Raw genomic sequence first — 20,328 nt, 5'->3', positions numbered from 1 at the left:
CAAAACCACACAGGCAAGGTGCGCTTATTCCTCGACCACGATGTTCGTCTTGGTCTGCACGTAGATACCGTCCAGGAACTTACGGATATCCTTGTTCTTGACCAGGCACATCTGATGCAGCAGGGCGGCCTCGCGGGACACCTGCTCGATGTCGTTGCCGTCGAAGATGATCTCATCCTTGACCTGGGCCGGGTCGGTCTGGGACACCGACACGCTGCTCGGCACCAGCTGGCGGCGCACGCGCTTCTCACCGAGGAAGTTGCGGACCTCGATGTTCTGGCCATCGACGGAGACGTTGATGGGGAAGTGCGCGTAGGCGCAGCGGACCTTGAAGCGGTAGCCGCGCGTCACGCCGGTGATCATGTTGCTGATGTGCGCCTTGGCGGTGTTCAGGCACGCGATCGGGATCTTAGAGCCGAACCAGCGGATCGCCGTGAGGGTGCGGTTCTTCTTGTCGACACGGAAGTCCAGCTGCAGGTGCGTCAGGTCCTTCGTGAGGGTGCCGCGCTTGCCGGTGACGGTGACCTTGCGGCCCTTCACCTCCACGGTGACGCCCTCCGGGATGTGCAGGGTGGAGTGACTCTTGACCTTGACCATCTTTGAGTGGAGCTACAGTTAGCCTGATCGTTGTAAATGTATCCGTTGAAAGAGAATAGGAGAGGTGCGGTGTTGGAGAACCCAATGAAGAAAAACGAGGTAGGACGAGAGTTTTTGACATTGGAGTTTTGAAAGTTTTCTCTTTCCAGGCCTTCGCCGCAATCGTGCTCTCAGGAACACTTTCACTTTCCTTCTTCTGTCACGTGGGTTTGGTGGAGCGGCACGTCTCCAGAAGGACTCCGTGAAGGATTGACCACCAACGCCTCGTACTCTGCACGTTGGGCGCGACGAGCACCGCACCGAACGGCGCTCGCGCGCTTTGCAATGCGCACCGTACAAATTAACACCCCCACTTGCCGTTAAACGGCAAGAGGCGAGTGAGAGCTGTGAACAAAAATATATCTGTTTCTGACACACCTCACATCTGCGCCGCGTTCAGCACAACGTACTCTCACCTTTTCTTTTCTTTACTGGTTCCTTTTGGGGTTGCTTGTTCATTCATCATTACGCATCTACGCCAAGGGAGCACAGCGAGAATTTGCGAGACGCACGATCCGCCTTCGACTTCTTGCTCTCTTTCTCATGGCCTTCGATCTCGCGACAAAGGAAAGGAGAGGTGTTGCTTTGTGCGGCGTCTCCCAAGCATCCGTGCTGGGAACTTTCCCGGTACTCGCACACGCAAGCGTGAAAAGACAGAGAAGAAAAAACTTGACTACAATGAAGCTAAAAAGAAAGGGCGAGGGCCGGCCCTGCTTGACCACGGCTTCCAACAAGCTCAATAGAAAACAAACAAAGAAGGCTGGTGTGAATCTAATAGGTGGTAAACGAGGTACAACTTTTTCTAGAGGTAAAGGGCAAGACAAAAGCGAAAAGACGAGGCAGCTGAATAAACGAAAGAAAAACACACGACGCACAACGTGCGCTTGTACGGCGAGCGCGGCGTCCTTCGTTGCTCCCCAGTGAAAGAGGAGGACAGGCGGCCGCTGGTATTTGTACCGCGTGCAACGCACCAATTAAGCAGCAAAGAGACGGCAAGCACAGCGCAGAGTGCGTGGATTCCCCAAAAGAACCCCCACCCCCTCCCCCAACGCTACGGCGAGGCCGGACGACGCTGGCGAATAGAGCGGGAAAGATCCATGTTGGGCATCAGCCGGGCCTTTTTGGGATCATCGCAGTACGTGTTGGGGTCGAAGTAGCGCAGCGACTCGGCGCCCCACCCCTTCGGCAATCCCACCGCAGGCGTCGCGGACGCGGTGTCCTCCTCTACCGTTATAACCTCTCGCTCGACAGGGTGACCCACCGTCGTGCGGCCCACCTCCTGCTGCTCCACCGGGTACACGAGCTCGCGTGCCACCCCGGCTTTCGGCTCAGGTGCTGTTGGAGGTGGCGCTGCTGCTGACTGCGCCGTTTCCTTGCTAGCGATGCGTCGCTGCTGCTGCCGCGCGAGGCGGGCCAGCTTCTCCGGTGAGCTCACGTAGTTGGAAGGGAAACTTTTGGACGCCTCGGGGCCCCAGCGCAGCCCCCGCATCGTCTCTTGTTCGTTGGCAGTTGTGGTGGTCGTCGTCTCGGTTGGCTTCGACTTCGGCTCCGCTTTCGTCTTCTTGGTGTCGTGCCGCTCGGCTGCTGTTGCAGCGGCGGCGAGCCTGCGAACGTCGTGGCGGGGGCGCTTGCCTGGCGTGGAGACGTAGTTGTCGGCGAAGTGCTCGTATGCCTCTGGCCCCCAGCCTGGACGCTTGGGGTGCGCAACAGCAGTGCCGCTTGCAGCAACCGGCTGCGTTGCTTCTTTCTTCACTTCAGTGATGGCAGAAGACGTGGGTCGCGTCGCAGGGGCCGCGGAGCCTTCCCGACTGACAGGCGGCTGTGCTTGCACGGCAGAAGAATGTCCGGAAGCCGCAGCAGCTGCGCTCTCTTTGCTATCCTTCTTCGCATCTTCGTTCTGCCTTGCCACAGCGGTCTCTGATGGGTCTCCAGAAGCCGTCGCATCGACGTTTGCGTCCGCAACGGTGCTCCTCTGCGTCGCCTCGGACAGCGGGGGCGGGCTCGGGCGTCGCGATGGCACAGCTGAGGAAGGACTCGTCCGCAGCTTCATATAAATAATTTCCTCCCGCACCCGCACCACTTGTAGCACGACATCCTGCGCGAACACTTCGGCTTTCGGCTGCGTGCCAGTGCCGCCGACGTACACCTCCGTGACGACAATGGCGGGGAACTGACGGTGTCGGTCCTCGCTGGGACGCGACAGCACCAGCCGCTTCATCGCATCCTTAGCAAGTCGGCTCACCGAAGTGGTGCTGCACAGTGGGACACGGAAGGTGCTGCCAGGCACGTTGTCCTCCCCAACAAAGGTGACCGTCGCGAATTGCGGCTCGCTGACCATGGCGGAGGAAGTCGCCTGCTGCTGCTGGTGGTCCTGCTGCATGGTGCCCTACAACTAAATGTACAAAAGAAGAAGGACAGAGTGCGATGTCTAGGAAAATATATAGGGGCGACGGAGTGCCAGCGTGTGGCGGGGGGTGAACGGCCACCGGCTCTATCTACAAAATAAATAAATGAACAGGGGAAAGGGGGTTAAATTGTTCCGTGTGCGGCGATGTAAGGGCAGTTCACAGACCCCTCTCTTAGATAATCTAGGCAGTGCAACCCAAGAAAGCAGCCGTCAAAAACAAAAAAGCTCAACAGCGCACATCACAGAGCGACGAAACGAAGGAACTAGACCCACGTGCGATGAAACCACGGCGAGAAGGAAGTAAGGGAGAAGAAACACAAGCGCTGTAGTGGTACACACAGAAAAAAGATGGTGGGGAAGCGAACAAAAGGTGAATCACGGCACAAAGACAAAAGGAATTCTTGACAGACAAAGAAGGATATATATATGTATATATATATATATATATATATATATGAGAAAGCGAATATAATTGGTCAGTTGCGCACTGTTGCGTCTAGGTGGATGAGAATCCAAAGAAATACAAAGGGAAAAGAACTGCTTGACGCACAGCGCAAAGGTGAATCTAAAGGGAAAGAAATCTATGTTTCGTTGGTGTGTCGGTGTGTATCAAAAGACTGAGGAGTTTGGGAGGCAGAATTTGAAACGGTGCGCAGATCGAAGAAAAGGAGGAGAGAAAATGGGACGCAGATCATGCATTTCAAAAGCCAAAAAGAGAGCTTTTGAAAAGTAAAGCGAACAGGCGAATCGCTCCGTGCAGGCATCTACAGAGCAGCGAATCCAGAGATTGATGGCCGCCAGTTGTGCTTTCGCATAACGTATGCAACTGACGCATGCAAACGTGTTCGACAGTCGTACGCGTAGGAGAGAGAGCTGAGGCACTTTTGTTTCTCTTCTCTTCGTCCGTTTCTGTCGTGGTGGTGGTCGTCGCTGTTTGGGTTTCAAGATTTCACTGACGTAAAACAGAAGAGAACAACAAAAATAGCAATAATAACAACGACAGTCGGACGCGTGTACAAGGCGGCAGACGGGCGCGTTTGTGAGCAGGCAATTCGTTGATGTCGAAAGGAAGAGAGAAACGGATTTAAACGGTCACCAAACATGAACGTCCAGTTCCGATCAAACGTAAAAGGACAGTCAAGTGGACTGTAATTCGAGTGAAGACCGCGAGTATAAAAACAAGAGGGAGAAATCAATAAGTGGTACGAAGAGGTAAAAGAAGCTAAACTGTAGATAATATCAACACCTGCACGTATGTTAATGTCACGGAAACTCTTTGTAGAGGGTTATCGCCTTCTCCCAACCAAAGAAGGAGTGGGTACCCGTAGGTACCCCTCGTGTGCCGACCAGCGCAGTGTGTGGAGAGATGGTCTGCGCAGTGGGTCACACGGTCCATGTGTGTGTGTGTGTCTGGAGAGAGAAGTGAGGTGAGAAGAAGAGCGAGAGTGTAGTGGAGAGCACAGTCGTGCCACGTGCGTCCACGTAGGCAAGTGCTGTAGGAGAAGAAGAACGTAAGGTGCTAGCAGCCATTCTGCAAATCATGTGCTTCCACATGGCAGCCACTCCTCAGTGGGAATGGCCACTCACGTTTGCTGCGCGTGGCATACAATATGTATACCACGCTTCGTTGCAATGTTGGTTTGGCTAGACAACCAGTCCGTTGTTGGATCTGGCTGCGAATATCATCAAACTAATGGTGCTGCTACAGAAAGTCACATTAGGCAGACACCGTTTTCTTTGCCCGTGGTAATGGAAACTATTATGGCCGATCCCTCTACTGCATGTTAAGAAAAGGAAAAAGGAAAAACACATGTTATAGATGGAGTTACGTGTGAGGACACGGTCCATACCAGACAACGCAGCGGTCCACCGGAAGCACGCTTACTTAGGGTGCATGTCGGTGACCTGGTCTGTTGGCCGTGGTCCGTCCCCGTGCGCACCGATCAGGGAGAATAAGTGGTGGTGGTAGTGAACAAAGCAGGAAACCTACCACGCACCCACCGGTGGACTACCGGTGAAAGGTGTGCAGACACTGACGGACGGACGTAGAGGAGATCGCCTAGGTATAACCGGTAAAGTAGCATAATAGTAGGTATTAAACTGAAAAATAGCAATCACATGAAAATAGAGCGCCGACCAAGGCACACCCCGTTTAAGGGAACTTTGCAGACGTTTTGTGTTCCGTAGGTGTTCGCGGTGGTCGGTCGCCGACAGGACGCGTTAGCCGCCGTGCTGGCTGGCAGAGGGTGAGATCTGTCTCCCCTGGTGCGCCTGTCTAAACCAGAAAGCAAAGAAAAAGATGCCCGAACGGGAAAACAAACAAGTAAAAAATTAACAGAGAAACAACAAAACAGGAGCGATGCTACCGCCTGGGACCCACCAATGGTCCGCCGTGCTGACTGGGAAACAACGTCAGCAGGGGGGTAGCCTGAAGCTCAACAACAAGGAAAAGAAGGCCGACAATGGCACCAAATGCAGCCCACCGTAGCAGAGCGGTTTTACCTGCCTTCCCGAGTTGGTCCCGCTGCGCGCCTGCAAAGCGTGTTCCTTTTCGACGGGTGGGTCGGGCGGGACGAAAAAACGCTTGGACGGACCGTAAGGCTCTAGGCTTTACGGTTTTCGCCGTAGGTAAGGAGTGCAGGGAATCAGTCGAGGAAAGTGGGTAATTGGTTCGAATCCTGGGAAACTGGTGCCTGTTTGGGCATACGACCCCATGTAGAGGCGTTTTGCCGGAAAACGTGTGGTGTGTAAAAACAGCGTTTTCTGCTCCCGACTTTCACAAGACAAAAGTCTACAGTCCTTTTATAGGGGCATCTCGAGGAGAGTACCCCTATACTAGTACTATGTTGGGTGACATGTGTTGATCTCGTGGCTTGCGCCACTCGATATCCCTCGATAATTTCTCACCCTAGCTTACCCATTTTCTCTTACAGCCTCGTCCACATCGAATTCGCTTCTCGTCGACTACGCAAAGGAAGGAAGGTTAAGGTAGTAATAATAATAGTAATAATAATAATAATAATAACAGCAACAGCAGTACAACTTGAAAAGGTAGAAGAGCACCAGAATTCTCGTTGTGGTAATGCTGTTGGCTCCCTTGAAATAAGGGGGAGGAGGTGTGACATGAAGCACCTGGACTGCCTCACAAGAACGCTATGCGACAACGCATTGTAGCATCCTGGCAAAATAGTTTTTTGTGTTGCCACCGCCAGAAGGAGAGGGGAGGGAGTCTCGTCTTCCTGTGCTCTTACGCAACAGGGACGAACTCGCCATCCGCCGGGATGAAGACGTGCGAGGCGATGCCTTTCTTCTCCACGAACTCACGCAACTGCTGGCGGGTCAGCACGCAGTGGTTGACGGCCTCCATGTGCTGCGCGATCACCACCGCATCCGGCGCAATAGCCAAGGTGCGCATCACGTCGTTTTCACCCATGATAATCGGCCCGAAGTCATCCAGCGTCGCGTTGCCAGCGTTCAACACGACAAAATCGGGCTTGTACTTCTGCAGCGTCTCTTCCACGCCGCTGATCCACACCGAGTCCCCCGCGAAGTACACCGATTTGCCTCCCGGCCGCTGGAAAACAAGACCAGCCACCTGGCCAAGCATCTCGGCCAGCTGGGGAACGGAGTAGAGTTTGTCGGAGCCATGCTGGCAAGGTGCCTTGTGCAGCGTGATGTTGTTTCCCAAGTCGGTGCCGCTCTCTTCCATGATGTGAACGTTGGTAAAGCGCTGAGACCTGAGCAGCTCCGCATCCGTCGCGTTCTGCGTGAAGAAGAGGAGTGACTTGGGAATGAGTTGGACCGCCGCCTCGTCCCAGTGGTCCGGGTGGGTGTGGGTCAGGATAACGGCGTCGATGCCCTTTAAAATGTCCTCCACACGCATCGGGAGGTCCACGAGAGGGTTGCGGAGCTCGGAGTTGGCGGAGTGCTCGAAGCCCGGGTAGGCGCCCTTCTGCGCCAGCATCGGGTCAATCAGGAACTTCTTTCCACCGTACTCGAAGACGGTGGTCGCGTTGCGGATGAGCTGGTAGGCGTCGGGCATAATTCGTTGACAGACGGGGATGTGTATAGGACTATACGGAATAGGTAATAGTAACAAAGTAAGGAGGGAAGCTGATGCTTTTCGTCAACAGATGAATCCACTGCAGTTTGAGCAGTGTTGAGCAGCAGAAAACAGTAGTGACACAAAGAAACCCTTTTTGTCTTTTAACAGATTCGCTAGGCATCCGTCAGCAGCGCAAGCGGTAAAAGTTGGAGCGGTGTCGAGAGGGGGAGAAAGGGGGAGAAAAGGGGAGGGAGGAGGGAGAGACGTCGAGGGAAGGAAGAGCGCAGACGCACATTGCGTGGCACAAACCGCATGTCCCAGAGCAAAGGATGAGGCACCGCTAAAAGTCACCTGCATGCTACGCTATTTCGGGTGTAAGATCCGCAAAACAAGTTTTTAAAAAGGGGGAGGGGAGGAGTATTTATCTGCTTCTTCTACATATCGTCCTCTTCTTCATCGGCCCGCACGCTCTTGCTTTTCCTTTCCTTTTCTTCCGTCAAGGAGGAAACACAACGAGAACTCCCGCAACAGCAATAAAAACGCAAGAGAGCGGCGCCATCTTGCGGCACAGCTGCGATGTATGGCATCTAAGCAACAACAAAGCAACGCATCTCGAAAGGAAAAGGAAAAAGAGAAAGAGAATACGGCGCGCAAACGAGGAACAGAACAGAGGTCTTTTTCTCTTCAAGAGATCCTCTGCTGCGGCTTCGAGACAACAGTTGTCATCGCGAAAGAACGCATCCGCAGCAGAGGACGACGGCGGTAAAGGCAGATGGAGGCACTTCTCCCTTTGAACGAAGAGGCACGGACCTTTTCCTTCATATGTGTGTGGGTGGGGGTGGGTGTTTATAAAGGCTCGAACAGGTATGAAACGGAAGACCGCGCTACACAGTTGGTGGCTGGTACCCTCCTGAGGCGTCTCCACGCCCTTCGGAGGAGTCCAGTGGCGGCGGTTCGTAATCCGCGCCGCCGCCTGTCGCATCGGTTCGTTCAGAGGCGCTCGCGTACGTCAGCGGGGTGTGGGGCCCGAGCAAGGAGCCGGCGCTGGCCGCGGGAGCCGGCGGTGCTACCGGGGCGGGCGCACCACCGTTGCCACTCGCACCGAGAAGGCTCGCTCTGCTACTGGGGACGTTGAAGCTGCCGGAAGCGCTGGTGTTGCCGCCGGCGTAGCCGTAGCCCTGGGCCGACGGCGGGGCGTAGCTGCCGCCGCTAGCGCCGTAGTGGACGGCGGGGCTCGAAGAGGGTGCAGGCGCGGCGGGGAGGGCGGTGGGCGGCAGCACCGGTTCCAGCGGGTAGGACGGCAGGCGGACGCTCTGGAAGGTCTGCGCGAAACCGGAAGAGGCGATCTCGACGAAGCTGTGCAGTACCTGCACCGTCGTCAGCACACTTCGATCGATCGCGCGGCGGCCGTCCACGTAGAGCTGCGAGCACAGCGCTTTACTCTGCTCCGACACGCGCCACAACTCCACCCGCCAGCTCTCTAAGATTTGCTCATTGCGCGGCAGACGCGTGAAGTCCTTCTGAGGAACGGAGCGGAGGTCTTGCACCTTCGATTTGAAAAAGTCGTACTCGAGCTGATGGTGTCGTCGCGTTTCCTCCACCTCGCGAAGGTGCGCGCACTGCTTCGAAAAGGCACGCAGCAGCTCGAAGCCGTTGTCCTTCAGCCCTTTCTGGTGCTCCTGCGAGGTTTCCATGAGCTTGATGCCGACAATAAAAACGTCCTCGGCGAGTTCACGGCTCTCCTTTGGGAGGTCCGGCACGCCCTTGTACTCTTCCCCCAGCTCCTTCAAGGTGGTGCCGAGCTCCTCCATGAGCCGAGCTGCCTGGATCACCTTTTGGCAAATCACCTCCCCCTTTGCCTCCATCGTCTTCACCTTGCTTGAAATCTCCGTCAACCGCGCGTCCGCGGGGGATGACTCGCCGCCCGACACCATCTCGCGCAGGCTCTGCGTGGTGCGCCGCGCGAAGCCTTTGAGTGTTTCCATTGTGTGACGCGAAGCTGGGAGGCGCTCCTGCGTGAGTAACGGTGTGTTTTCGCTGAGCACAAAAATAGGAAAAAAAAACAGAGGTGGATAACACTTAGAGGTTGTTCACTTGCTTTCTCGTTAGCTGAAATTCGCACAACAGCACGAAGAAAAAGGGGAGTGGTCAATAGGGCGGTAGCTGCACGATGTGGACTTGAAAAAAAGGAAAACAGAAGTGGCGGTTATACGTGTGCGGAGAGAAGAAAGGGTGCTTTGCACGTCAGCACCCACATGGAAAAGGTGCGAAAGACTGTAGAAGTGTGAGAAAGGACGACAAGCAATCCTTTGCAGGCCCGTGAGAAGAAAGGAGAGAGAGATGTGGTGAAAACAAGGCTGTAAAACAGCGATAAACCCAATACCGAAAATATGAGGGCAACGACAAAAAAAGCAGCGTTTTAGGAAAGGTCTGCTCTGGTGCCTTTGTCGTACTCAATAGGTTTTTTTTTGCTTTCTGTGTCACTCGTGCAAAGCAGTGCTGTAATCGCAAAGCTTTACAACAGCCTCACGGTGGCAGCTGCGCGTTGCTCGCGAAGCCAGCGCGCGCAGTCCTCAACTCCCCTCTTTTTATTTCGGGAGTCTAGCAAACAACCAAGCGCTTTTAAGGTGCAAACACCGACACATCCATCGCGCTTCTGTTTCCTGTGATGTGAAATTAGCATGTGTGTTTTTTTTTTCCTTTTCAGACCCGAGAAACTCCAAGAAGATAATATATATATAAACAGTTTAAAAGAAAAAAGGCAGAAAAAATGAAAAGACCGGGTGCTTTCCCCTCCCAGTGTCGGCAGCATACATGTAGAGATCGACGTTGGCCGACACCTTCAGCCTCAACAGCAAGTTTAACAGCCTTCAAATAAGAATGAAAAAGGCACCTATGCTGTTCCGCCGTCGCATGCGTCACGAGTCTTGAGCAAGTAGGAAAAAGAAAAGTGAAAAACAAAAAGGAGAAGAGTCTCTTCCTGGTTCGACAAGTCACCGAAGCCCACACGACCTGAGGGGAAGAAGAAAAAGGTTTCGAAGTCTAAAAGATAGTGAGAGAGAGAATAAAAAGGCGCTTTTTTGCCATTCAAGCTGGGTAGATTAAATGCCAGCGTGCTCGTCCATAATGTGTTCAGGAAACGCATTTGCATGCAGATTACTCCTCTGCGCAAAAACGTCTACAGACGTTGTGTTTGGAAAATAATTTGCGGTGATCGAAGTCCCCTCTCTTTTCCGAGCTCGTTCGCCAGAAAACAAAAACTTAGCCGCCAGGAAGGGCATCCAGTGGCCGCAGCAACTGCTGGAATTGTGCCGTCTTCTTTTTACGCTTCATCCAACTCAGTAGACCAGTATGTCACTGGTGCTCGGTTCAGCTACGCTCGGTCGTAGCATGACGGAAGGTCGGTCTGATTCACTCGAGCCTTCGTGTGTCGACATGTGTGTCGGTGGGCCCCTTTGGGGAAAAACAAGAGAACGCAACGCGGCAGCCCCCTCTCAGTGACCTAAGCTGGAGGAAAAAAACACCCATCTAGGGTTATGTGGCGCCTGCGTATCGTGTGCGTGTCTGTTGGTGCAGAACAGTCTCTGCGTGGAGTGAGTGGAGATAAGCAACCTGGTTCTAAGGCTTTTGAGATGCGATAACATCAGATTTTTTGAAGAATTTTCAATCATTCGCAGCCACGGTACAAATAAAGCAGAAACCTTGCTCTTTTCAGCGTGGTCAAGCAATTCCCATCAATGCTTGAAAAAAAAAAGTCGGAGTCACAAAACGAAAGCAGATTCCCGTTGTCCCCGGCAGATGGCACTGCAGGGGGCGGGTTCAGTTCGAATTGCGACTCCTCCACCCCGTGGGTCAAAATCGCCGTGGTGCCGTAAGCGTCTGCCACGCGGCGGCCCCATGGGGAAGAGCAGAGGGTGGAATTCCACTCAACGCCCACTCCGTGACGCCGCGCTACCAACGCCGGCACGGGTTCCTTTACCCAAGTTCGTCGAAAGACGCGAGTCTGCGTCTTCGGACTCATCCCATACGTCCGCGTGGCTCGTCATCCCTTAGGGACGTGTTTTGAGCGTATTGCGGGTACACCGACCGCCTGACGGGGGACCTCTTTGAGGCCCCCAATTGCGCACAACACCCGTGGCGGCGGCGTCAGCGAGCGCCGATGGGGTTAGAGATTGCGCGTACATTGTACGCCATACTCCTATGTTTCCAGAACTGTGCAACAGAATGGACTCACACACAGCGTCTCTACCTGTCATCGAATGGGTAATTGGAACTACCCTTTTATTCTCTCATATCAATTAAACCCTTCCGCTTCTCCTTCGCAAAACACACAATGATAGTAAACTCTCCCTTCAACGATGTAATGTGGTTTTTTGTCTGCGAGGAAGCAAACGAACAGGGTCGGGGAGTGTGTTGCTTACTTTTGCGGATCCTCATGCTGCTTCCTTGTCTCCTTCAACGAGAACATCTTATATATTTTTTCCTTCCGCATGCATCGCACGTCGCGGTGATCACCGTCGCTTCGCGCGCAAGGCAAAGAGCAGCAAGATGGTCTGTTGCCACTCGCCGCCTACAGCCGTGTGGAGAAGAAAAACCAAGTCTTCGCAAACTGGTCCCTTTCGCTGTCTCCGCTGCCCTCCTTATTTCTTGCATTACCTCTCACCGACGTCACATCTGTGAAGACTAGACAACCACGAAAGGCAACGCTGACAACAAGTTAAAGGGACGAAGAGGGCAAATACGGGAGGCAAACAAGAAGGGGTCCAGGGACGAACGCTGATCCCCTCGCGTGAGAGGGCATCTGCACCAATCAGAAAGAAAGGTACTGCGGGGTCGTGTGGGGTGGAGGTGCGTTTGCGTGCGCACACAGCATTGAAAAGAAAAGAAAGAAGGGGAGAAGAAAGAAGAGAACGCGAAAAAAGAAAGGAGTGAAAGGAGAAAGCGCCTCGGTGCTGCTGTGGAAGGAGAATTACAAAGAAGACACACGACGCCGCCTTTTTGTTTCTCGTCACTGGATGAAGTTCGACTTCTTCATTCGAGAAGACAATACCTTCTACCTTCGCTGCGTCGCCGGCCCGCTTCTTCGAATGTCACCTTTCACACGCCGACTTTTTCTTCGTACGGCGCGGCGGCAATGCTACGAAAGAAGCAGAAAGCACAGCACACTGCTCTCGAACGCACGGCACCATACGCCGTCGCCGCTGTGAGGCAAGCGAACGCGCCGATCGACCCTTCTTGCAGGTGTGCTGAGCTCCGCGCACGCATTCGTGACGCGCGTACTCGTGGAGCATGTTTGGTCCCTTGTATTTTCTGCTTCATACCTTGTGTGTGTGTGCGTTCTATTGTAGACACCCTCACCGTCGCATCATCGAAAGACTCCAGAGAAGAAAAAAACAAAAGAAGACAAAAAGGCATGCAAGAAACCGCCAACCAGCTGATGTTCAAGAAACACACACACACAAACACACACACATCATTACCGATAAACTTGCATTCTGTTCTACATTTCTACCACCCTTACAAACCCGGCCCTACGACGCCTCACTCACCACAGAGAGGAGGCCGAGGAGGCCGGTGAGAGCTGCGACGGGAAAGAACAGGAGTTCAGAACAAAACCAAAAAATCAGCGACCACCATAACTTTCCACCCTCCCCCCCCCCCACCACACCACCACCACCACACACACACTTGAAAGTGCATTTCGAAGAAACAAAAAAGGGAGGGTATGAAACAGTCGCCACGCTTGCACAAGGTCCGCACACTGCGCTGCTCTCGGCACTTCACCTACATCAAATATTTGCTGCATCTTGGTTGATGGGCGATTCAATGCCTCGCTGCCATGCAGGTGTGAACGGGTGTCCGTTGGTTAGTGCGGCCGTACCCGTCAGCGTTGTGCGCGCGCTCCTGCGGGCGCCTGCAACCAGACAAGCGCCATATCCAGTCGTGGAGGGAAAAAACATAAATATACTGAATAACGCCACCTCAACAAGCACACAGAAAGATATCTATAAAAAGCGAACAGATAGCAAAAAAAAAGAAGGTAAGGTGCGAAAGAAAAAATGACAGAGAGTTGTCATTCGCCACCCTACAAATCAACGGTGGCCGGAAAGGGCTGATGGAGGACACAAAACAGAAGCCTACAATATGTACAGGTGTCTTTCTTATCGAGCCCTCGCCGCGCACGCCCAGGTGATGCCACGCCTTGCAACGTTCGTGAGAAACAAAAAAAGCCAGGACGATCTCCATCTAAAAACGGAAAGCGGCAGCTCTTCTACTTCCATTCCGCAGGAGGCAAAGAATGGAAAACCATCAGGGAGAAAGCAGACTGGTGACTTTCGAAAAAGAGAAAGGCAGAGGCAATGAGAAAGAGTGCCAACGAGTGAGGCGGGAATGAAAAAAAGGAGCTGCTGAGCACGTGCGATTGTTCTACATTTAGCGATAAACAAATAAACTGAAAAAGACGAGAACGCCAAAAAATGAAACTCTTTTCTTCTACTCAGTAGTCGGGATTGCTGAGGTCGCAGTTATCGGACAGGTGGAACTCACCCTGGCCCACGATCTGGTTGTCCTTCCAGTTGCCGACAAAGACGGAGCCGCATTTGAGAATGATGCGAGCGCGGCCCTCCTTCTTGCCGTTCACCCACCCGCCTTCGTAGCTGGAGCCGTCGGGCAGCAGCAGCTGACCCTCGCCGTGGCGGCGGTCGTCCAGCCAGCCGCCCTCGTAGCGGCAGCCATTCGCGTACTCGAGCACGCCGTGGCCCGTCGCGCTGTCGTTGCGCCACTCGCCTTCGTAGGTGTCCTTGTTGCTGTAGGCCAGCGTGCCCTGACCGTGCTTCTTGCCTTGGTACCACTCGCCGGTGTAGCGGTCGCCCTGCAGGTAGGTGAGGGTGCCGGTGCCGTGCGCCTTGTCGTCGAGCCAGTAGCCCTCGTAGCGCTCGCCGTTGACGTACGTGAGCACGCCGTAGCCCTGCTTCACGTCGTCCACCCACTCGCCCTCGTACTTGTTACCGTTGGGGAAGATGTAGGTGCCCTTGCCGTGCATCTTGCCGTCCTGCCACTCGCCCTCGTAGACACCGCCGTCGGCGTAGTAGTACTTACCCCAGCCCTGCATGCGGCCCTCCACCCAGTCACCCTCGTACTTCTCCGATACGCTGCCGTCGGAGCCGGCGTAGGTCACCGTGCCCTTGCCGTGGCGCTTGTCATCCTTCCACTCGCCCTCGTAGCGGTCGCCGTTCGAGTAGTAGTAGATGCCCTTGCCGTGCATACGGCCGTCCTTCCACTCACCGTCGTAGCGATCGCCGTCGGCGTACTCGAGGGTGCCGCGGCCGTTGATGCGGCCAAAGGTCCAGTCGCCGGTGTAGCGGTTGCCGCTGGCGTAGTAGCACGTGCCCTTGCCATGCACCTTGTCCTCCACCCACTCCCCGTCATACTTGCTGCCATCCGCGTACGTGTACACGCCGTGGCCGTGGCGCTTGCCGTACACCCAGTCGCCCTCGTACTTTTCTTTGTTGGGGTAGACGAGGCAGCCGCGGCCGTGCATCTGCCCGTTCTCAATCTCGCCCGTGTACATCATCTTCGCTGCACGCGGAAGCGCCAACGGCTGATCGGGTGTGTAGTGGTGTTTGGTCTAAGGGGAAAAGAAGGGGAGGGGAGAAAAACCCGGATAGTGGGAAGCGAAGACGAGCAAACGCGGTCAACAACAAAGAAACGAAAAGAAAGAGAAAAAAAAAAGAAGGTGCGTCCAAAGCGGACGAGAAGAAACACCGGTAAAATAGAACAGAAAGAACTACTCTAACAGTCGTGGTGGCTTATTCGTGCTTTTGCAGGCACAAGACGCGGTCGGCGAAGCTGACGTTTCTGATCTTGTGGCGTGAAAATTGTTAATGCGAGAACGTTCAACGTCACGAGTACGCAGGCCTAGATTACTGCCTTACTAAAAAAAGAGAAAAAATACGGGGAAGTGGAGGAGAAGGAAAAAGTACAATGGGAAGCGCCGTGTCAATTGCTGAACTGCAGGCGCCGCAGCGCAAAACAAAAGGGCCACATGATGTCCCTCACTTGAAGAACACTGCATCATCCCGTTTGAGCACTATATTGACCTTTTCACATTTTCATTCCCAGTGGTGCCCAGCGGCAGCGCTGAAACGCCGCCACTTCCACGTGAAGTGGCGTTGAAGAGAGAGCCCTTCTCGTTCTTTTCCTCTGCATTGTTTGAGCTCTTTTTTTATGAAAGGTGAAGGACGTCACCAAGCTATTGGCAAAGAAAATGTGAACCGATACGATATACGGATGCAGTCCGTCGCTCCTCCGGCTCTACGGGCGGTCAGGAGTGCATCATAAGCAGATAAAACAGTAAAAAGCGAATTCGATAAAACGTGAAAGCCTACATATATGTGTATTGATGTATGTAACGATACGTACGACTTCAAGAAAGAAAAAAGAACCGATCGTCCCCGGTTCACTGCTCTTGACTCGGCTTGAATGTAGAGAGGTCAAACCTCAGCACAGCAGCACATACGTCACATGTTTCCATTAAGTACGGTAAAAAGGGTTTCTAAAAAAGGAGGTCAATGAAGCGGCATATCGTCCTCTCTCAAAGTGGCGTGCGTCATTCGGGAGTCTTCCTCGATGCACGTCAACCTTCGATCGGCCTTCTCCATTTCTGCAAGCATGTCGGCTTCGTCTTCTTCACCAACTGCGTTCCCTTCTTCATCGACCGCAGCGGCCGCCACGCCGACAGAGAGCGCATGATCCGTTCTGTGCAGCGCCGAGGACGGGTGAACCTGCAGTGTGCTGTGATGACGACTGTAGAAGAAATACCAGCAAAAGGCAATGACCACGACGACGCTGTAGTTGCGCCACGTGCTCGGGGGAAGCGCGAGCAGCTGCACCGTGTTAAACAAAATGCCTAGCGCCGGTGTAAAGGGGAAAAGAGGCGCTTTGAAGGGGCGCGGGAAGTTCGGCGCCGTGCAGCGCAGACGCCACATGGAGACGCACACGCACAAGAAGGCCACCAGCGTCCCAAAGGAGATGAGCTCGCCCAGCATATCCAGCGGAAAGACGCCCGCCACGGCAGCACCGACGACGCCAGAGCACACCGTCGCCGCCACCGGGGTGTGCCACCGCACGTGCACCCGCGACAGTGCGGGTGAGATGAGGCCGTCCTTCGCCAGCGTCAGCAGCAGACGCGGCATGGCGAGAAAGGCCATCAGACACACCGACGTCAGTCCCGCAATGGCGCCAACGTCGACGAGCGCGCGCAGCAGGAACGGCGCCCGCACGTGCACGAGCGCCTCAATGACGGGGTCGTCAACGTTCAGCTCCGTGTAGTGCATCATGCCGGTGAAGGCGATGGTCACGGCGCATTAACAGCACGTGCAAATGACGAGTGTCAGCACGAGACTCCGCGGCAGGTCACGCTGCGGCTGCTTGCATTCTTGCGCGGTGGCGCAGATGGTGTCGAAGCCGACGTTGGCGAAGAACACGACCCCCGCGCCGCGGAAGACGCCGCTGGTGCCGAACTTTCCGAAGGAGCCCTCGTTCGGCGGGATGAAAGGCGTGATGTTCTCCCTGAAGGTGTCCCAGTGCCCGACGGCGTAGTACAGACCGTAGCAGACGAAGCAGCTGAGCACACCGAGTTTCACGCACACAAAGGCGTTGTTCACCATGGCCGACTCGCGAATGCCCACGCAGAGGACCGCCGTGACCACGGCGCAGATCACCACCGCCGGCAGGTTCAAAATCGACCCCGAGGCAACAAAGTGGTAGCCGTCGACGACGACAGGGGAGTGGGAAAAGAGCTCTGGAAAGTGCACCCCCAACTCCCGCAGCAAGGCGCACACGCTGGCCGACCAGCTCACCGCGACGGCCGAGCCCGATACCAAGTTTTCCAGCGTGAGGCACACCGCCACCATGTACGCCGCCAGCTCCCCCAGCGCGAGGGAAGTTTGGGTGTAGGTGCTCCCCACCACCGGCACCATCGCCGACAGCTCCGCGTAGCACAAGCCCGTAAAGAGGCAAGGAAAGAGGCAAGGAAAGATGCAGAGAACAAAGGAGAGGGAGAGGGCGGGTCCGGCGTAGAGGGAGGCGGCCTGGCCGGTGATGACGAACACGCCCGCCCCAACGACAGCCCCAACGCCCATGCAGACCAGCGCGGTGAGGTCGAGGGTGCGGTTCAGCTCGTTCTGGCGCAGCGCTTCAAGGACGTCGGCGAACTGCTTCTTGCGAAGCATTTGGGCGATCACGTGGGCTCCCCAGCGCACCTCCGGCTCGGTCGCAATGTCCATCATATTAGCTATTCCTTTTCTTTTCAGCGTTGAACGCGATGCACACAGTTTTGCACCTCCTTTGGGGGGTATGTATGCGTGATACCCCAACCGCAGTGGTCGAGTAAAGGTGGCGCAATCACTTAATACGGTGCGAGGCGGTTCCCTTATCCTTCCTTCTTTCTTTTTTAAACGATGACGCAGCGGCAACAACGAACACCACAGCGCTTCCTGCAGCACCGCACTTACGCATTCAGCCACAGAAGAAGAAAAAACTGCCGTCGTGTGAAAAAAAAAAGAAGGAGTGTATCTGTACACCTGGCAGGAGGCGGAGCTTACGGCTCTGCGGAAAATGGTGGGAGGTGAAGAAACAAGAAAGTATTTGACGGAGGAGAAGATGCGGAGGGTAGAGAAGAGGGGGGAGACAGACGGCTGTGGGTGTTGCTTTTCTTCGATTCACGCCTTTTAGAATAGATATACGCCAAGAAAGCCACGGTTCGAATTTGGAGGTGGTGGAGCGCTTGCTTGTTTCGTTTGCTTCTCTTTACCCATTTTTGTTAAATATATATATTTATATTTTAATTACTGCGGAGTGCTCGCTAAAGGCGGCGAACACATTGCAGCGATATCGGCGATCAGTCCGTTGAGGAGAAGCAACACGCAGAGGCTTGCGCCCTTATCCAGAAGAAACGCGCTAAACTCCGAAAACGTTGACAACAACGAATACAAAACGGAGAGAGTTGAAGAACTTTTTTTCAAAACAAAAAGGCCAAGACCGAGGAAGGAAGCAACAACGACGAGAACAAAGAAGATAAAGTAAATAGTTGCCAGAAACGCGAGGAACAAAATGAGTTGGGTCGTCAGCTGCCGAACTGAAGAGTCAATGATGCACTCAAAGAAATCCGCACACTTCGTCCCTAAACCCCGCCCTCACAACGTAAATCGCTGACGAAAAACAAAACAAAAAAGAAGAAGCCAGCGTTTGCTCACTGCTGCTCACCCTCATTTCCCTCCTCGTCCTCGTCCTCATCCTGCTCCGCCATCTGATTGGCGATCTCGGTCAGCAGCTCCGGCGGCACGCCTCCGTGTTCAAACAAAATACTCGCCGCCACCTCCTGGTTGCGCTGCGTTGCCAAATACACCAGCAAGGCACTCTGCTCATCCCACATGCCACCACCCAGCTCCACCAGCTGCTGCACGGCGACGCGGTCCGCGTCGGTCAGCTCCAGCTCCGCGGGAAGCTGGTTCATAAAGCCACCTTCCTCATCCAGCCTTGCGGTCCCGTAGGCGGTGGACGCGGCGGTAGTCCCGCTCTGCGGCGGTGACCTCTCCGTCATCCCCGGGCTGCCGGTCTCGCTCATGATGGCCAAGAAAGCCTCTGGGTTGCGCTCAATGAGCTCGTACACCGCAGGGTGGCGCAAGGCAATCTGCTGCGTCACGATGGGCAGCGTCTCGGTGTTCTGCAGGTATAGCGCGCGAATCTGATCGAACTGGGGGATGCCAGCCAGGGCGGCACGCAGCTCCGACTCCGGCCCGGACGGCACCGGGGCGGTGGTGCCGGAGGAGGCGGTGGTGGGGGCCGGTGCGGCGGACGCTTCCGCTGACGTCGGCGCACCCCGCGTGGACGTCGTCGCTGGCGAAGGCGCCGCCGGTGTGGTGTCGCGCGTGAGCTCGTGCACGAGGTGCGGCGGGATACCGTCGACGAGGTACTCCACGGCGCGGTCCACGTTCATGTAGGCAGCGCGCAAGGCGAGGGCCACCTGATGACGGTCCTCGAAGCCCATCGAGCAGACCTCGTCGATCAGGTTGGTGGGGGCGCCGAAGGTATTGACGGCGGGTGGGGCGGCGGGCGCGGCGGCTTCCGGCATCGATGACGTCGACGCGGGGGCTGCCGCGGCGAGGAAAGACGGTGTCGGCGCGGGAGCGTTGGCGGCCGCAGCCGTTGCATCCGACGGCGTCGTGGCCTCCGGTAGCGAGGAGGGCGCCGACCCGTTATTCGCCACCACCGGTGCCGCCGAGGCAGGCGTCGTTGCCTCGGTAGAGGAAGAAGTCGGCAGCTCGGCTTTGTGCGCATCGGCCGGAGGCGGCGCCGGCGGCTTCGGAATCTTGCGCTTCCGTCCCGCCAAAACGAGCGACTCACCCTCCTTCACACCCGCGTCGACCACCGTTTTGCTGTCCTCCAGCACTGCACCGTTGTAGCACAACCGCAGCGACGCCGGCTCGTACTCGTCCTCCACAAGCCTCTTCACATCGAGGATCGTGGCGGTCGGCTCGACCTCCACCTCGTGCTGCTTTCCTGTGATCGTCTTCAGTATGAGCTTCATTGCTGCGCTCTGGTCGGTTCTTTTTTCTTCTTGGGTTTGAATGTAGCTGAGAGCCCAACAAGTGGAAATATGTGCGACCCTTTTCGTGCTGGTACGCCCCTTCTTTGGCCAGAATTTAATGCGGTTTGACTACTGTGCTTCTGTGCATCAACGTGATGCGAGAGACCGATTGTCAGGTATATAGTTTTGTTTTAGATAAATGGACAAGGCACTCCTACGAAGCCATGCACACCATGAAAAAAAAAGACGGCGGTGAATACACTCTAGAAAACCTCGCTGATTCTTCTCAATGTTGACACAGAAATGTGCTGTACGTCGACCCTCGCAAGATCGACAAAGCGCATTGGATGAAGTAAGGGATAGGAGAGGCATGAGGTGAAGTTCTAAACGCCGCATGAGAACTGGTGGGAGAGCAGGCAGTGTAATGCGCCAGTCCTGTCGAATAGCTCAAAACGAGCTCATCGAGAACACTCCGTACACTACATGGAACGCATTCCAGTCGCTCTCATCGGAACAAAGAAAAGCAGTCGGCGCCATCGTTTGCCAATGAATGTTGGAAAAGGATTCTTCTAGATTTCGACCAGCAGGCTTTTTCTTCTTTTGTCTCTTTGTAAATGACAGAGTTTTTCTGCGTAGGAAGTTAATGTACAT

The 20,328-nt window shown here is 54.9% G+C and overlaps 8 protein-coding genes across 20 annotated transcripts; all 8 read right to left on the bottom strand.

Moving 5' to 3' along the window:
• Positions 1-24: 24 nt before the first annotated feature.
• ABB37_03090 (putative mitochondrial 60S ribosomal protein L9) lies at positions 25-641 on the bottom strand (the record flags this gene model as incomplete). 3 transcript variants are annotated; one of them, XM_015800311.1, is made up of 1 exon in its annotated part: positions 25-641. In XM_015800311.1, the coding sequence occupies exon 1, from the start codon at positions 595-597 to the stop codon at positions 25-27; it is 573 nt and encodes a 190-aa protein (XP_015661913.1). In that variant the 5' UTR covers positions 598-641. The 3 variants fall into 3 exon arrangements, with proteins under 3 accessions (XP_015661913.1, XP_015661914.1, XP_015661915.1); XM_015800312.1 differs by having other exon boundaries at positions 25-622; XM_015800313.1 differs by having other exon boundaries at positions 25-611.
• Positions 642-1,687: 1,046 nt separating this feature from the next.
• Positions 1,688-4,455, bottom strand: ABB37_03089 (hypothetical protein; the record flags this gene model as incomplete). 3 transcript variants are annotated; one of them, XM_015800308.1, is made up of 1 exon in its annotated part: positions 1,688-4,455. In XM_015800308.1, exon 1 carries the CDS (start codon positions 3,014-3,016, stop codon positions 1,688-1,690), a length of 1,329 nt encoding a protein of 442 aa, XP_015661910.1. In that variant the 5' UTR covers positions 3,017-4,455. The 3 variants fall into 3 exon arrangements, with proteins under 3 accessions (XP_015661910.1, XP_015661911.1, XP_015661912.1); XM_015800309.1 differs by having other exon boundaries at positions 1,688-4,453; XM_015800310.1 differs by having other exon boundaries at positions 1,688-4,437.
• Positions 4,456-4,801: 346 nt separating this feature from the next.
• ABB37_03088 (hypothetical protein) lies at positions 4,802-7,271 on the bottom strand. Of its 6 annotated transcripts, none has more exons than XM_015800302.1 (1): positions 4,802-7,271. In XM_015800302.1, the coding sequence occupies exon 1, from the start codon at positions 7,083-7,085 to the stop codon at positions 6,291-6,293; it is 795 nt and encodes a 264-aa protein (XP_015661904.1). In that variant the 5' UTR covers positions 7,086-7,271; the 3' UTR covers positions 4,802-6,290. The 6 variants fall into 6 exon arrangements, with proteins under 6 accessions (XP_015661904.1, XP_015661905.1, XP_015661906.1 ...); XM_015800303.1 differs by having other exon boundaries at positions 4,802-7,263; XM_015800304.1 differs by having other exon boundaries at positions 4,802-7,248.
• A 701-nt stretch (positions 7,272-7,972) lies between these two features.
• On the bottom strand, positions 7,973-9,397 carry ABB37_03087 (hypothetical protein; the record flags this gene model as incomplete). 2 transcript variants are annotated; one of them, XM_015800300.1, is made up of 1 exon in its annotated part: positions 7,973-9,397. In XM_015800300.1, exon 1 carries the CDS (start codon positions 9,071-9,073, stop codon positions 7,973-7,975), a length of 1,101 nt encoding a protein of 366 aa, XP_015661902.1. In that variant the 5' UTR covers positions 9,074-9,397. The 2 variants fall into 2 exon arrangements, with proteins under 2 accessions (XP_015661902.1, XP_015661903.1); XM_015800301.1 differs by having other exon boundaries at positions 7,973-9,364.
• A 4,187-nt stretch (positions 9,398-13,584) lies between these two features.
• On the bottom strand, positions 13,585-15,023 carry ABB37_03086 (hypothetical protein; the record flags this gene model as incomplete). Of its 3 annotated transcripts, none has more annotated exons than XM_015800297.1 (1): positions 13,585-15,023. In XM_015800297.1, exon 1 carries the CDS (start codon positions 14,659-14,661, stop codon positions 13,585-13,587), a length of 1,077 nt encoding a protein of 358 aa, XP_015661899.1. In that variant the 5' UTR covers positions 14,662-15,023. The 3 variants fall into 3 exon arrangements, with proteins under 3 accessions (XP_015661899.1, XP_015661900.1, XP_015661901.1); XM_015800298.1 differs by having other exon boundaries at positions 13,585-15,019; XM_015800299.1 differs by having other exon boundaries at positions 13,585-15,015.
• Positions 15,024-15,655: 632 nt separating this feature from the next.
• Positions 15,656-16,426, bottom strand: ABB37_03085 (putative cationic amino acid transporter; the record flags this gene model as incomplete). The annotated part of the gene is made up of 1 exon (XM_015800296.1): positions 15,656-16,426. One exon carries the CDS (start codon positions 16,424-16,426, stop codon positions 15,656-15,658), a length of 771 nt encoding a protein of 256 aa, XP_015661898.1.
• A 27-nt stretch (positions 16,427-16,453) lies between these two features.
• On the bottom strand, positions 16,454-17,698 carry ABB37_03084 (putative cationic amino acid transporter; the record flags this gene model as incomplete). Its single annotated transcript, XM_015800295.1, has 1 exon — positions 16,454-17,698. Exon 1 carries the CDS (start codon positions 17,375-17,377, stop codon positions 16,454-16,456), a length of 924 nt encoding a protein of 307 aa, XP_015661897.1. The 5' UTR covers positions 17,378-17,698.
• A 641-nt stretch (positions 17,699-18,339) lies between these two features.
• Positions 18,340-19,987, bottom strand: ABB37_03083 (Uv excision repair RAD23-like protein; the record flags this gene model as incomplete). Its single annotated transcript, XM_015800294.1, has 1 exon — positions 18,340-19,987. The coding sequence occupies exon 1, from the start codon at positions 19,675-19,677 to the stop codon at positions 18,340-18,342; it is 1,338 nt and encodes a 445-aa protein (XP_015661896.1). The 5' UTR covers positions 19,678-19,987.
• Positions 19,988-20,328: the final 341 nt, after the last annotated feature.

The sequence above is a fragment of the Leptomonas pyrrhocoris genome, assembly GCF_001293395.1.
Source record: "Leptomonas pyrrhocoris isolate H10 chromosome Unknown, whole genome shotgun sequence".
NCBI lineage: Eukaryota > Euglenozoa > Kinetoplastea > Trypanosomatida > Trypanosomatidae > Leptomonas > Leptomonas pyrrhocoris.
The sequence above is the reverse complement of the archived record's forward strand: the minus strand, read 5'-3'. Positions and strand labels throughout refer to the sequence as shown.

Bases quoted from the DNA above. Each gene is read 5' to 3' on its own strand.
- ABB37_03088 (XM_015800302.1), bottom strand. From the start codon at position 7,085: ATGCCCGACGCCTACCAGCTCATCCGCAACGCGACCACCGTCTTCGAG.